At 35.1% G+C, this 13,120-nt stretch overlaps 2 protein-coding genes and 1 long non-coding RNA gene across 4 annotated transcripts; 2 read left to right on the plus strand and 1 right to left on the minus strand.

Annotated features, from left to right (window-relative positions):
• The first annotated feature begins 655 nt into the window (after positions 1–655).
• LOC143446486 (exosome complex component RRP46-like) lies at positions 656–2,410 on the plus strand. Its single transcript, XM_076946131.1, has 4 exons — positions 656–889; positions 1,130–1,365; positions 1,715–1,756; positions 1,854–2,410. The coding sequence occupies exons 1-4, from the start codon at positions 799–801 to the stop codon at positions 2,172–2,174; spliced, it is 690 nt and encodes a 229-aa protein (XP_076802246.1). The 5' UTR covers positions 656–798; the 3' UTR covers positions 2,175–2,410.
• LOC143446485 (lysosomal cobalamin transporter ABCD4-like) lies at positions 2,167–8,006 on the minus strand. The gene is made up of 13 exons (XM_076946130.1): positions 7,840–8,006; positions 7,542–7,669; positions 7,139–7,278; positions 6,689–6,931; positions 6,178–6,445; positions 5,877–5,968; positions 5,022–5,198; positions 4,795–4,849; positions 4,137–4,382; positions 3,835–3,962; positions 3,150–3,241; positions 2,949–3,064; positions 2,167–2,761 (listed from the first exon to the last, which is right to left on the minus strand). Exons 1-13 carry the CDS (start codon positions 7,964–7,966, stop codon positions 2,687–2,689), a joined length of 1,887 nt encoding a protein of 628 aa, XP_076802245.1. The 5' UTR covers positions 7,967–8,006; the 3' UTR covers positions 2,167–2,686.
• A 2,864-nt stretch (positions 8,007–10,870) lies between these two features.
• Positions 10,871–12,814, plus strand: LOC143446153 (uncharacterized). Of its 2 annotated transcripts, none has more exons than XR_013113896.1 (3): positions 10,871–11,194; positions 12,289–12,396; positions 12,624–12,814. It is a non-coding gene; the product is annotated as an uncharacterized LOC143446153 (long non-coding RNA). The 2 variants fall into 2 exon arrangements; XR_013113897.1 differs by lacking the exon at positions 10,871–11,194 and adding an exon at positions 11,222–12,184.
• Positions 12,815–13,120: the final 306 nt, after the last annotated feature.

The following is a 13,120-nucleotide window of genomic DNA, read 5'->3' on the forward strand; positions in this document are numbered from 1 at the left end:
TTATAGCCTAGGTCCTAGGAGTTTTTGGATTAGCCAATACAGCGTGGTCCAACTGCAGGCCCGCGGGCCAAAGTTGGCCCGCGAGCACCGATTTTTTGGCCCGCGAACTGATAGTCAGCTTTGATAGTCGCTATTGTCGAGGAAGAACCTCGACCGCAGATGTCACATTGATCAGCATTTAATAGCTACATTTTGAACTATTCTAATTTCAGTTCTAATATCAATATCACATTGTTTTTCAGTTCTAATTTCACATTTATTCAGTTCTAATTTAAAAACATTGGCCCGCAAGATAGAAAAAATTTCTGATTTTGGCCCGCGATGAAAAGAAGTTGGACCACGCTGAGCCAATATATAGGATGTCAACATGCAGAATAGGATATACCAATGGGTAATTCCCCAATTTCAGAACTATTTTGTTCTTGGTACTTGGTAGTAGTGCAGACTGCAAACCTACCGTGGCCACAAGTCATAAAATATCGCAAATATTAACTAAAACAAATTAACATGACAAATATTATAAAAATTTCTTCATAAGTTAATTTTTATAAGTAGCATACACAATTTAGATTGTCATATTAACTAAGAGTGATTGTAACGTAATTGTTTGATTTTGTGGTAGGCCTAAGTTTGCATTTTGCACCAACCAATCAACTTACTCCTGAATTAACAAAATGGCAGTCAAATGAGTAAACGACCAGAATAAGCGTGATTAGAAAAAGATTTGTAGCAAGCTCGGTATTGCTATTGCTACTGTGCTGAATAAGTTTTACAAAAATAAGCAGCCATAATTGCGTGATGGATCTGAATAGTTCTTTGCCGCTTGGCAATCTGCAATGCGAACAAAAAGTCTTGAAGAACACAGACGGTTCTGCCATGTATACCGCAGGTAACCTACTACTGGAGCTAAATATCGTCCATATATTTTTACAGCCTCAATGAACAGATTGAAGTGCTGATTGCTTCTGCATAGGGCATCTGCCTTTTGCAGCTTAAAAGCTTTCAGGACATACTAAAAGTCTGAAATTGAAAACAGTGTTTCCCAACAATCTATTTTCTTCGTTTCAGCCTTTCAGGATCTCAGTGAGATCCAAAACTTCATTCGTTATGTTTATTTTTTTTTGTGCAGGAGAAACAAATGTACTTGTTGGGGTATATGGCCCTGCTGATTGCAAGGAAAGCAAACAAGACGTGAAGCAAGCTGTTGTTGAGGTCAACTTTCGCCCAAAGATTGGAATCCCAGGGGTTGCAGAAAAATACATGGAGAAATTTGTTTGTAAAATCTGTGAGTCTGTTATCCTGAGGAGTTTTCATCCGAGAACTGCCTTTTCTGTCATCGTGCAAGTCATGCAGGATCAAGGATCTGTATCCTTTTGAGTTTATGTTTCTAGTTTCTAATATGTTAAAAATTTTGCTTTTTCACCTTTGTTGAGAAACATCAGCACAAGTATGATTTGTCAACCAAGCCAGACTGCAGAGTATGGCCGAAGTAGTATAGCGATTTCTCGAAAAACCTTCCGTTTTTTTTCTCTGTTATCTATTATAAAAGGCCGAATCTGTCCTACCACAAACACCAAAATGCTAAGGCCACGAGTTTTGGCGCACACCAAAATTTTGCATTTTCACCCACAAAATCTCGGCGAAAACTGCCATAATCTGCAGTCTGGCAACCAAGCATAATTTTATGATTTTCCTTAACGTTTCTCAATTTTAGCTGCTCTCTTGTGCCATTAATGCCGTTAGCATGGCTCTACAGGTAAGTGACTGTGTGCTTTATTTTCTATCTTTGATCATTGAAACAGTTAGCTGTTTTATCGTAATATTACTTTTCACTTTTTTTTTCGATCGCTCAGGACGCAGGTATTTCAATGCGTTGCATGCCAGTAGCGGTTACGGTTGCTCTTCAGAAAAAAGAAAAGGAAGACAACGAAATGAAGGATGACTCCAAAAAGTTTGTCATTAGCCCTTCAACCAAAGATGAAGAAGAATCAGTAGCTATCGCCACATTTGTCTTCGACAGTGCTCAATACGACTCCATATCAGCATACGCATGTGGACCTATGACCTCCGATGAATACAGAGAATGTCTGCGCTTGGCAAAAGAAGCAAGCAAACATATCGTGCGCTTTTTTCGGGATTCCGTATCAAGGAAAGTTTCCACTGATATCAGATGATGCCAATTAACATTGTATTTTAGCTTCGCCATCTTTAATGCAACTGCAGATGTGAAGAAACACAACACCAGTACGGACCTAGACAATTTAATCAATGCACTGGCAATATATTCGATACAATGTAGTGTAAGTACAGTTGGCACAGGAAGACAATGTCTTATTAATTTTAATAATTGTTTCACGGTGTCTATTTGCATTATCGTTGTAAATATAAAACTATGCATGTAATGCCAGTACAGACAGCAATGGTAGTCTACTAGGTAGCAATGGAAGCTTTAACACAATTTAGGAAAAATTTCTCTTAAATTGAAAAGTTGTAAAAAAAGTGATAGACATTGCATAAGCTGAAATGCAAAGAAGCACATAAAAAGCAGCTCAATCAGTAGGCATATTTCAGTCACGATTGCAATAGAAGCACATAAACATAATAATAATCAAACAAAATTAAAACTGTTAACACTTAGTTCTGACACTTGGCAAAGAAGATTAAAATAACTTAAAAAACGCTAGCACTAAAACCGAGTGGATTGAATAGCAGTCACGCTCCATTGGCCTTGACCACTCAAGTGTAACTCCACATCGTGATGCTAAAAAATTTGTAATCGTTTGAAAAGTAGCATGAAAACATAGGATCTATTATATCATTATCTAACAATCAGTAGTGCTTGTCCAATCACAGCAAGGTATATGACATGACATGCCATGCCAACAAAAATATCAAAATAAGCAAAAACTATAGTCTATTATAATTTTATAAGCGAAAAGAAAGCGCACCTCTTTCAGATTAGGACTGTGTGCGACAGTGACATAAGTTATCTTGCGTTCGATGCACAACTCAAACATTTTCTTCTCTGTAAACTTGCTTAGGGCACTCGTGGGTTCATCCATTACTAAAGCAGGAGAAATGAATAGAAAAATGCTATAATTTAAGGAAATTACCGACAAAAATAAAATCTATGAGCAAACCACACTGACCTGCTAAATCCGGGTAATGGTAGAACAGCCTCGCAAACATCAAGCGCTGTGCTTCACCCGGTGACAGTTTGTCAGCCCAGTTTAATTCAAAACTGTTCAAAGGAAAAAAATTTAAGCCAAAGTCTAACAATATTTACCAGTCTTTATGACAGCAACCGTAGCACAAAAAGCACAGGCAGCAGCATATATTTATCGTTATTGATGGTACAAAAAGAGGTTGTACAGCAGGGGTGTTCAAATGATTTCTGCCATGATCCACCACAGCCAAACCTGACAACATGATGATCCACTAAATACGAATAGTAGACATATTGGACATGTTTTAATTTTTATGGTGCTTTATTTATGTAAATGTACCCTACATTGTCGGGCCTACAACATATTAATAACTTTGTAAAAGTCAAAAGTGAAGTGTGCTGCAGCAAACACAAAAAGTTGAAAAGATCCGGATCTGGATCGAGATCTGCCATTTGAACGCCCCTGTTCTACAGTATAAGGTTTAAGTTCTGATCTAGTCAGAATAATGTCATTCGAGAATTCATTATCGAAAAAAGGGTGGATGAAACAGGATAAAATTCCACACAAATTCTGTATTAATACTAATTTTATATTATTTATCTAGGTGCCTCAACTATAGTAGGCGATATACACTTATGATGTCTGATAAGAGTATGTTATAGCTTACTTTCCTTCAAAGCCTCCATTGTTTTCAAGCAGAGTTGTCAATCCAACTTCTTCAACGATCCCCATCATCCTATCTCTATCGTTATCACTGCTATATTCAGGGTAAGGGTCTAATCTTGGGTAAATTATCTATCAAATAGGTAAACATGCGGTAATTAAGCAATTGCAGACTGGAAATTTAATAAAAGAAATGACAAAAAAACAATCCCTTTTACGCAATACTTTGATGTAGAAGAACAAGCTGACACCCTGTTCTTTCACAAAATAAAACTCAAAGTTATCAAATCTTGCAACACAACTAACCTGATCCTGCAGTGTTCCATCTGTGAGCATGGGTTTCTGCGGCAGGTACATTACTCCTTTGGGGCCAAAGTCACAGAATTTCTTTACGGAACCGGGGTGAGATGGCCATATTCCGGCCAACACTCTCAACAATGAAGTTTTCCCACTGCCTGTTGCACCGGTTATCAGGACATTCTTACCGGCTTTTAATGTCAGCGTGAGATGTTCTACCAAATTCATTGCTTGCTTAGGAGCTGAAAATGTCACCTGAAATAGAAAGCAATAAATAACGAAGCACTTTCAAGGTTAACTGAGTGTTAATTGATTAAAGCACAAACATGTCGCTGATAAAACAAAATACGACAAAGAATTATATTTCAAAAAGGAAAAATCAGTAAAAATCTGTTGAGGCCCTCCTTGCTATAATTCCGCTGAAGTTTCTTGAATTTTGAGTCTAAGCGGACGTTAATAGTTAGTTGTAATATTCATCATTATTACCAGTATTCATTTTCACATGCAGGTAAGTTAAAGCAGGAACTTATTGTGTCAAAAATCATAAAAAAGATTTTTAAATCATCCCAACAAATGTGCAACATACAAAGGGAGTTTCTGTGTAGTTTTGCCTGTTTCACAAAAACTGTAAAAAAAACTTTAGGAAGTAATTCTGTAAATTGCTTACATTGCTTAAATGGAAATAAGTGTGGCTTCCATTATCAAATTCTGCTTCAGATGAACTGAGGACGAAAAGCAATTGCAAAAACTGTTAGTAAATAGACAGGTTCGGAATAGTAGACACTTAAATTTGTAGTCAAAGTAATCTACAATATACCGGTAAGTAAATCATATCATTAATTAAATTGTTTTGATTTCCAGTGCCATTAAGTCATTTGCATAATATAAACCAACCCATCAATGGTGTCTAAATCTTTCTTGTCCAGCACAGCGCTGCTTTTTGAAGTGTTTGGTTCATCAAATAACATTTGGTGAACGTTGCTGTACGACTCATTTTTGTGCCCATCGTCAGAAAATTCTTCCTTTCTTTCATCTGTGTTTACATCAAACCCTTCCAGTAGTTGTCCTAATCTGCAAACAGACACAAGTAACTGTATGTGAGGTCTGGTAGGGGAAAAGTCAGAAATTGTTTCATGAAGCAAAACAATTATAATTTAACAATCATTTGTTCTGTTCTTTTAAGCTATGCTCATTGCTGGCATGCCATGGGCACTTTTTAGTAGTTATGTGCACAACCTAGGGTGGTATAAGCAGCACTTTGTTGAGATGTCAGTGCAGTTACATATTGTGTACACAACTTAACACACAGTGCATGGTTAATCTTACACAACTTAAAAAATCTTTCAACTTACATGGGCACTAGGTCATGAAAATTAGTTTATCAATCAAGCATCTATTAATGTCAAAAGAAAGAATGCAAAGAAAAGATTTCCACACATTTAACATGCTAATCATGCAGATGTGCAAAAGTTTTTGTATAAAAATGATCAAATTATTCAAACATAGTCATAAAACAGAGATCCTAAACTGGTGGGCCACATCTTCAGCACAACACAGCGTGATTCTCTCCTTGTCAGCAATTGTCACAAGACAATGAGCAAGCAAAGTTGCATATTAAGCGACAGAAGAAGCCTAAGATAAGCTTAATGTTTGTTTTTTAAAATTCAGCAAACACCAAATCGTACTAAAGCCAGCTGAGGTTTCAGTTCATGCTCAAAACACATGCTTAAAGTAAACGTTGATAAAAACCTGTGGGTGTGTGCAGCAATATCACCAATTGTGCTTGACATGTCAATCAATTGAGAAAAGGAATGTATCAGATAAATGCATACGAACGAGTTCTGGAACACAATGCCAAAAACATTCATCGCAAATGTTATTTATCATTCAATACAGCAAATCCGAAACACACTGTCTATATAATTAAGCAATAACAATAGTGCTATAACATATCTTAAGGAAATAGAATTGTCATACCAATGGTTGCACCAGTACAACAAGAGTGAAAATACATATCAACAAAATTAACCAGACAAATTAAGCAACATACCCTACTAATCAAAGAACTTATTTCCTCAGGAGCCAGGTGATCATATTCCCCACCAAATATGGGCACAGCAATGACGAGATAGCTCAGGATGCCACCGACATAGTCAAAAATATTGACTGACGAATTCAACCAAAATGACCAGTTGTATAAAGACATTAAAGTCTTCAGAAGAAGATTTAAGCGTTTCTCACTCTTCACATGTTCTGTTTTTCCAGCTTGATAAAACGCAATTGACTCGGAATTAACACGAACTTTCAAATGTTGAAATCTATGTTAAAATAAAGCCAGTTGAAAACTACAGTGAGGTTACAAAGACTAACAAACTGTTCACTCAAATTGTCTGCAGGTAATTTTGAATGACATTTAAGCCAATAGTCTGTGGCTTGAACAGTGGAGAACCATTGGCACAATATAACCTGGGAGTTTTATAATGCCGAAAATGGTTTTTATACAGAACAAGTAGCATACGTCTGGGATATACAACGACAAAGAAATTAAATAAATTATTAACCTGAAATCGCCTTCACAAACTTCCTGCTCGACATTTAAACGAACAATTGGTGCCATGATAAGTCTGTTAATTATTGTTCCAACCACAAAATAGACATAAATTGTAACTGGCCCAAGCCAGGTGGTGCTTGCAAAACACTGATATGAATAATATCCAATTGTGAAAGGAATGACGACCAATCTGCTCGTCAGAAGACTCCATTCTTTTGTAAATTGATCAACGTCTCGAGTTATACGTTGGTCACTGCAAAAATATAATAAAATTTCATTTTACAACATTGTACCAGATTTCACAATTAAAATATTTAAAATATATACATACATATATTTGAAAAAAAAACTTTTTATTTGAAACAAAAAACCGACCGATACAATAAAGGCACATGCAAGTTGCCAAGCAGAGATTGCGTACCATCATCAGTTCGTTTAAGATATTAGCAGACCTACTTACATATTGTCAAGGTTGTCATTAACAACATTGAGTTTGTAATAATTTATGCTGCTGAAATATTGATCATGAAGATGGGAACAAAGCATCTTCCTCCAGGTGAGATAAAGAACTCGAGACACATAGTTTAATGAACTTTTCATCTGCAAAATTTACATCCAGGCTGTAAAAGAATGTTTTTCCAAAGAAAATTGTGTGAAGTCTTTAGTTTAAAGATTAGCAAGGCAAATATACTGGAAGGAAAACTACAAATATATACCGCAATATAACCCATAACTTATTAATGTCAAATGATGTAGGAAAATCAAAAACACATTTTAAACTAAGCCACCTACAATCCTACATGGCATTTTCACCAAAGCAATATATTACATAAGTCTTATATTTATGACTTAAATATACGTACGACTGCATTCAAGACGATGACAAGAATGGAATAAATAGCTAGCTGTTGAAACCCTGGGTAATCTTTTGAACCGAGAACTTCAAAGTATTTTGATGGAATAAGACCAGCAGCATAGATAACGAATTGCACTGAAAAAAAAATATTAGCAAAAAATATGTAGACTATAGTATCCTACATTATGTACATATACACAGAGAAAGACTATTATAAAGTCACCTAATGCTTAGAATTAGAACTACAAATTAGTACATTATTTTATATAAACATATACTTATATATACAATATTAGTGAACATACTTAGCAGAGAAAGGATGGTCAGGGAGTAAAAAATCAGAGCTGATCTTGAAGTAAAATTTCCGAACAAAATTCCAAAAAGTTTCCACAGTCTTTTGAAGAAAAGGACACCTATCCTGGCCTGCGTCATATTTATCACCTACTTATGTTGATCACTTGTGTCAGAAAAATTAAAAAATATTAATTAAATTAAAAATTAAATACGTAAAATCACGCAACACGCCTACTTTTTCCTAACTCGAAACACACACCCTCACACGGGGAAACATTGATCATCAATGATCGATGACATGTTCAACAGGTCACCAGCTATTTGCAGGGTATATAACCCCGAGTGCAGCTGTCATACGTCATACGTGTACATATCGTCACTGAACATCGGCAGACTATCAGAGTATATAGATCTGCACCTGCATAAAACTTACGGAACAAGCATAATTATCAGCTCCATGAATATTAATTATGTCATTTATGTTTTGGTTTGTTGTGACAAGTGACATGCTTTATCATAGAGATCTTACAGTAGATGGCTCACCTGTGTTTTGTTACGACTGAATGTTTCTTTTTTGTGTTATATTATATTGTCTAATTTTCGCCATTGTCGGCAATGAACGAAACAAGTATGTTGCTAACCTTGTTCTAGCGTGCTAAAACAAGAATAATACATTCAAAATAATAAAAAAACCAAAAAGCGACGAAAACTGGAAGCGGCACCCGATTCGTCTGCTTTCCGCCCATTAAAATGGGTGAAAATGCGGTAATATTTTCCCATTCGAATGGCATGAAGCATGCCTTTCTTACCCTAGAGTAAGATATATGCATTTGGAATGGGGAGGTGTTTACTTCGGCAGAAATATGGTTTGTGGGAAACCCCATTGCTGAAAGCAGGTCCATTTTAATGGGCGGAAAAATAGACGAATGGGGTTGACAAACCATACTTGTGCCGAAGTAAAATTCTCCCCATTCCAAAGGCATATATCTTACTCTAGGTTAAGAAAGGCATACTTTCAACCATTGGAATGGAAAAAAATTCCCGTACTAAGGACCATTTTAATGGGTGGAAAATAGACGAATGGGGTGGAAGCGTGCAAAATGTTAACTACAACTAACACAGTCTCAAAACCCAGCCAAAGTTCGTTTTATCGTATAGGTCTACCTCCAACAATGACGTTTACTGTTATAACAATAAGTTGGTTTTGTTGTTTGCTGGTAAGTGTTGATGTCTGGGAAAACATTACTGAATCGGCCGAGGTTATCGAAAATTTTTTGTGATGTGGTAATAAAACGAGATGTAATGTGGAAACTTCGAATTTTTCAGTATCAAAACATTAACACACAGTATTAATGATAAATATACGATGTATAGCCAAAGAGAACCGATTGAAAACTAACTGTTTATTAATCCTGGTAAACATTTTCAAATTCAGGCAAAACGATACAAATAAATTAAAAAAAATAAAAAGCATGTCGGAACTTGCAATCGGAATCGGAACAATCGGAACTTGCACAAAAGGTGGCTCGGTAACCGAACCTCAAATGATGACGAATTTTTGTAACGTTTTGCAATGTTATTAATTTCAATGTGGACTTGAAATCGTTGTGTGATTATTGTGATGTCAATTTAATAAGTCTGTCAATAGACATGTCATACTTGTGCAATTGCATATCTGCAAGAAAGTGTCAGACAATTTAACATTGGCTCGTCATCAAATTCGAAGAAAGAACAACCAACTCAACACAGTTTTCAGATCCCTTTTGTATGGATAAAGGTGATGTTCAAAAGCTAAGCAGTCGACTACAAACCCAATAAAATCTTTCAGAATTTAAAAAAGGTACCGATTATGGTGGAAATACACTTCGTAAAAATCGTATTTCAGTTGGTCAATATAAGCCCTCTGTGCTTGTAGATCGTAAGCTATTGTATTGAGTATTTGCTATTAACTGTAGGGATCGAAAAGTATGGCAGGTAACTATGTTAAATCTATACAGCATAATAGGCTACAACATGAAATAAAACAGAATTTTTTCTATTAACTTTGACTCTTTTCTTCTGTTAATCTTAAAGTTAGCGTTTTCTCTGCAAATTTGAATTTTTCAGCAAAATCTACTACTCTAGCAAACTTAATAAAAGGCAATTGTAAGCGCCCACGATACAATAAAATTGTTTTTTAAATTAAGTTTTTCCAGTGAGGTTTGTCTAGATATACGCATTGAAACAGGCATGTTTCCTACACCAAGCCGCCAAGAGACCTCTCTTCCAAGCATATCTCAAACTTCGACGTATAAGATAAAAATATAAGCCTAGTTAATGTACATAAGCTATATAGTTATAAGCTATGCGTCTTTTTATGTATTTATCATCGACTTTTACTTGTTGATATTAATCTTAAATTACTTTAATGCTCGTAATAGAATTTATACTAGCCTGATGTTTTAAATTTTGAAAGAGCAAAACACGATAGTATTAATAGAAAATCACAAACTTGTACAAAAAATATTATTTAGGATTGAGAAGTGTCAAGTGAAAACTATAACGTTCGTAGTTTATACGTAACGTTAGTACTTTGGAAGTTATAGATACGTTATAGACACAAACTTAATAAAGAGTATTTGGTCAAATGTTGCCGTTTTTCTATTGTTTGATTAGATTCAAGTACTCTGCTGTTATTTCCGTTCATTCTATTAAGCTATTTTAGTTTGGTTTAATTAAACGTATTCAGCCACCAAAAGAACAGTAACGACAAAAAGAAAGTTATTCAAAGCAATGGAGTACTTTGAACAATATGGCTTATGGAGATGATTGTAATCCGACAATATGTAGCACTTAGCTTAATTTGATTAGCAACCTTTAGTGGATAGACTATAGGCCTAATCGTTGTAAAGTTGAATGATACAAATTTTGAAAAAAAAAACGGTTTCAACGGTAAATCGCAACGGTTCTAACTTCAATCAAATGTCTATCAAAGATGTTTACAAAAAAAACTTATAAAAGTAGGCCACTCTGTTTCCCAACAGACAATTGTTTCAATACAAGGCGAGGAAAATGTATTACATGAGGCTGGTACTTCTGCTGCACTATTTCATATAGTTTGGAAAATCATGGAAAGCACATTTGAGAATTCGTAGTACCATAGGCAATTACATAGCCTCTAGTGTAGAGAAAGCTTATATATATATAGGCTATCGCTATACTTTATACTGCAGTAGCCTATACTGTAGACTGTAGAGAAACTATATTCCAGCTCCATTGGAGAAATGCAAAGAAAAGCGAAAAAAAACGAACAATTGTTTTCAACTAAGAAATCGATGCTTGATGATGATGAAATTATGCAGACATTTTTCATATTTTGCTACAAAGGTGTACATGCCTGAGATAACTACAAAAATAAAATACATTTTTAAAAGAATGACGTTAGGTTCATAAGAAATTCCCCTAAAATCAACCTAAGCGTCACTTTTAAACTCTAATGTCATAGGCAGATCAAATTTTCAAGAAAACGTAACTGGAGCGTTACACGGACTTAGACGGATACAGACAACATATGATAGCGAAATTTGCTAGTAAAATGTTCCCGGACATATTTTATCAATTTACGCAGCTGACCAATTAATTACAATCGAAATTTTCCAGTAGAGATCAAATTTATTGCCTGTAGAATTCGAAGACGTATAAGCAAAAGTGGTTTGTGATTAATTTACAGTCTTCTTTCTCCTACGCAATGCTCTTCTGTTTTGAGACGTAGTTCCAATCGTAAGACATATTCATTCGCTTCGCTGACGCTTGTTTTCGCTATTGTCAGTTACGCCCGTACAAAAAAACAAAATCTTAAAACATGTTTCATCCTTTGGCTTCAAGACACAAGCTTTGTGAATGAAATCAACCAATAACACTGTTATAAATCTTTCACACTGCGACCTCGCTAAAAAAGAGAAAAAACTCAGCTTGTTTTTTTTTGTGGACAACCTCTGTGTAAAGTCTTTGAAATGGTCAAAGTTTTCAGCCTTTTGTGCAGTAGTTGTTTTCAGAAATGCTGTAGCTAAAACATTTAATAAAAATTCTTAAATAAACTTTTGGTTCTGGGAAAGAGTATACGGTTATATTTGAGGAAACGCAAGCTCGATAATCTCGTACAACATCATATACTCAAGCAGTTATTATGATGAGGACTCGTTTTATAAAGTGTTTATGAGCAAAGAATATACTAATGCATTATAAAATATTTTTACTCGCAAATTGGAATAAACGTTAGCCTATTACTTTGTAACAGTTGTTGCTGTAGGCTATATGCATTTATTGGATAAAGTATAACTGGAAAAAATATGGAAGAACCCAGCACAACCATTTATCGTTAGAAACTATTGATCAATCAATTTACATTTCTACATGTGATCTTCTGTTTAATTTGCCAATTAGTCATTTGTAATAAAAATCTATGTATTTCTTGCATATAGACGAAAATCGGCCAGTGTCCAAAAAGACGGAATTAAGTGTAAGACGACCAATGGATAGCCCAGCATCAGGTGTTCCATCTGCAGTGTATGGTGGAAGAAATTACAGGCGTAAGTATCAAAGAAACACAAGTTGATTGTTTGACGCAGACCAGATTGCAATTCTCTTTCTGCAAAATAAAGCAAATTTGAATGAATAAATGAGCAAGGGAATTGTTTACCCTTGAAACAAAATTGATCCAACTTAAAAATAAGCCTGATAAAGTGTACTGTGATTAGTGCCTTTATAACCTTTATAACGATTGAAGATTTAAATAAGATTTGTTTTGTTTTCGAAGGTTCTCGACGTTGTTGTTGCTGTGTAATATCCTGATTGATGAAGCCGATTTTTAGTAATGAATTTTTAATTCTTCGTTTGATTGATTGAATTTCCTTTTATCAATTTTAGGGAAGTTTGTGTTTTTAACAAGGACGTTTTGAACGAAATAACCATTTTAAAGCATTGAAATAAATTATCTGTTCTGTCTTATTGCTTGGCTTTTTCAACATAATATTTAACAGTGGACAACAATTTGCTGATTCGTGCTCAGGATCAACCTGGACAGGAGGTAGTTGTCTGCGAATGTTTACTACAAATGATTTACTACTCAGTTCAATGAATATTCTTTTGTGCTTGTCTCTGGCAAAACAGCAGCCTTATCAACCTGTTATTACTTTTATGAAAGCAAGAAAATGCTAAATGCTGCATGGTCTCAAAATTCACCACTACATAATTACAAGCTTTGGCAAATGCTGAAACAAACGCTCTGGCCTCTGGATGGAACCTAAGCGTATT

The sequence above is a fragment of the Clavelina lepadiformis genome, chromosome 2 (assembly GCF_947623445.1).
Source record: "Clavelina lepadiformis chromosome 2, kaClaLepa1.1, whole genome shotgun sequence".
Classification (NCBI taxonomy): domain Eukaryota; kingdom Metazoa; phylum Chordata; class Ascidiacea; order Aplousobranchia; family Clavelinidae; genus Clavelina; species Clavelina lepadiformis.

Bases quoted from the DNA above. Each gene is read 5' to 3' on its own strand.
- LOC143446486 (XM_076946131.1), top strand. From the start codon at position 799: ATGGATCTGAATAGTTCTTTGCCGCTTGGCAATCTGCAATGCGAACAA. The intron at 1,366-1,714 runs GTATCCTTTTGA...TCTCAATTTTAG, and splicing joins TCATGCAGGATCAAGGATCT to CTGCTCTCTTGTGCCATTAA. The intron at 1,757-1,853 runs GTAAGTGACTGT...TCGATCGCTCAG, and splicing joins CCGTTAGCATGGCTCTACAG to GACGCAGGTATTTCAATGCG.
- LOC143446485 (XM_076946130.1), bottom strand. From the start codon at position 7,966: ATGACGCAGGCCAGGATAGGTGTCCTTTTCTTCAAAAGACTGTGGAAA. The intron at 4,850-5,021 runs GTTGGTTTATAT...TTTCGTCCTCAG, and splicing joins GATTTAGACACCATTGATGG to TTCATCTGAAGCAGAATTTG. The intron at 2,762-2,948 runs GTGCGCTTTCTT...CAAATTTTTTAG, and splicing joins ACAGTCCTAATCTGAAAGAG to CATCACGATGTGGAGTTACA.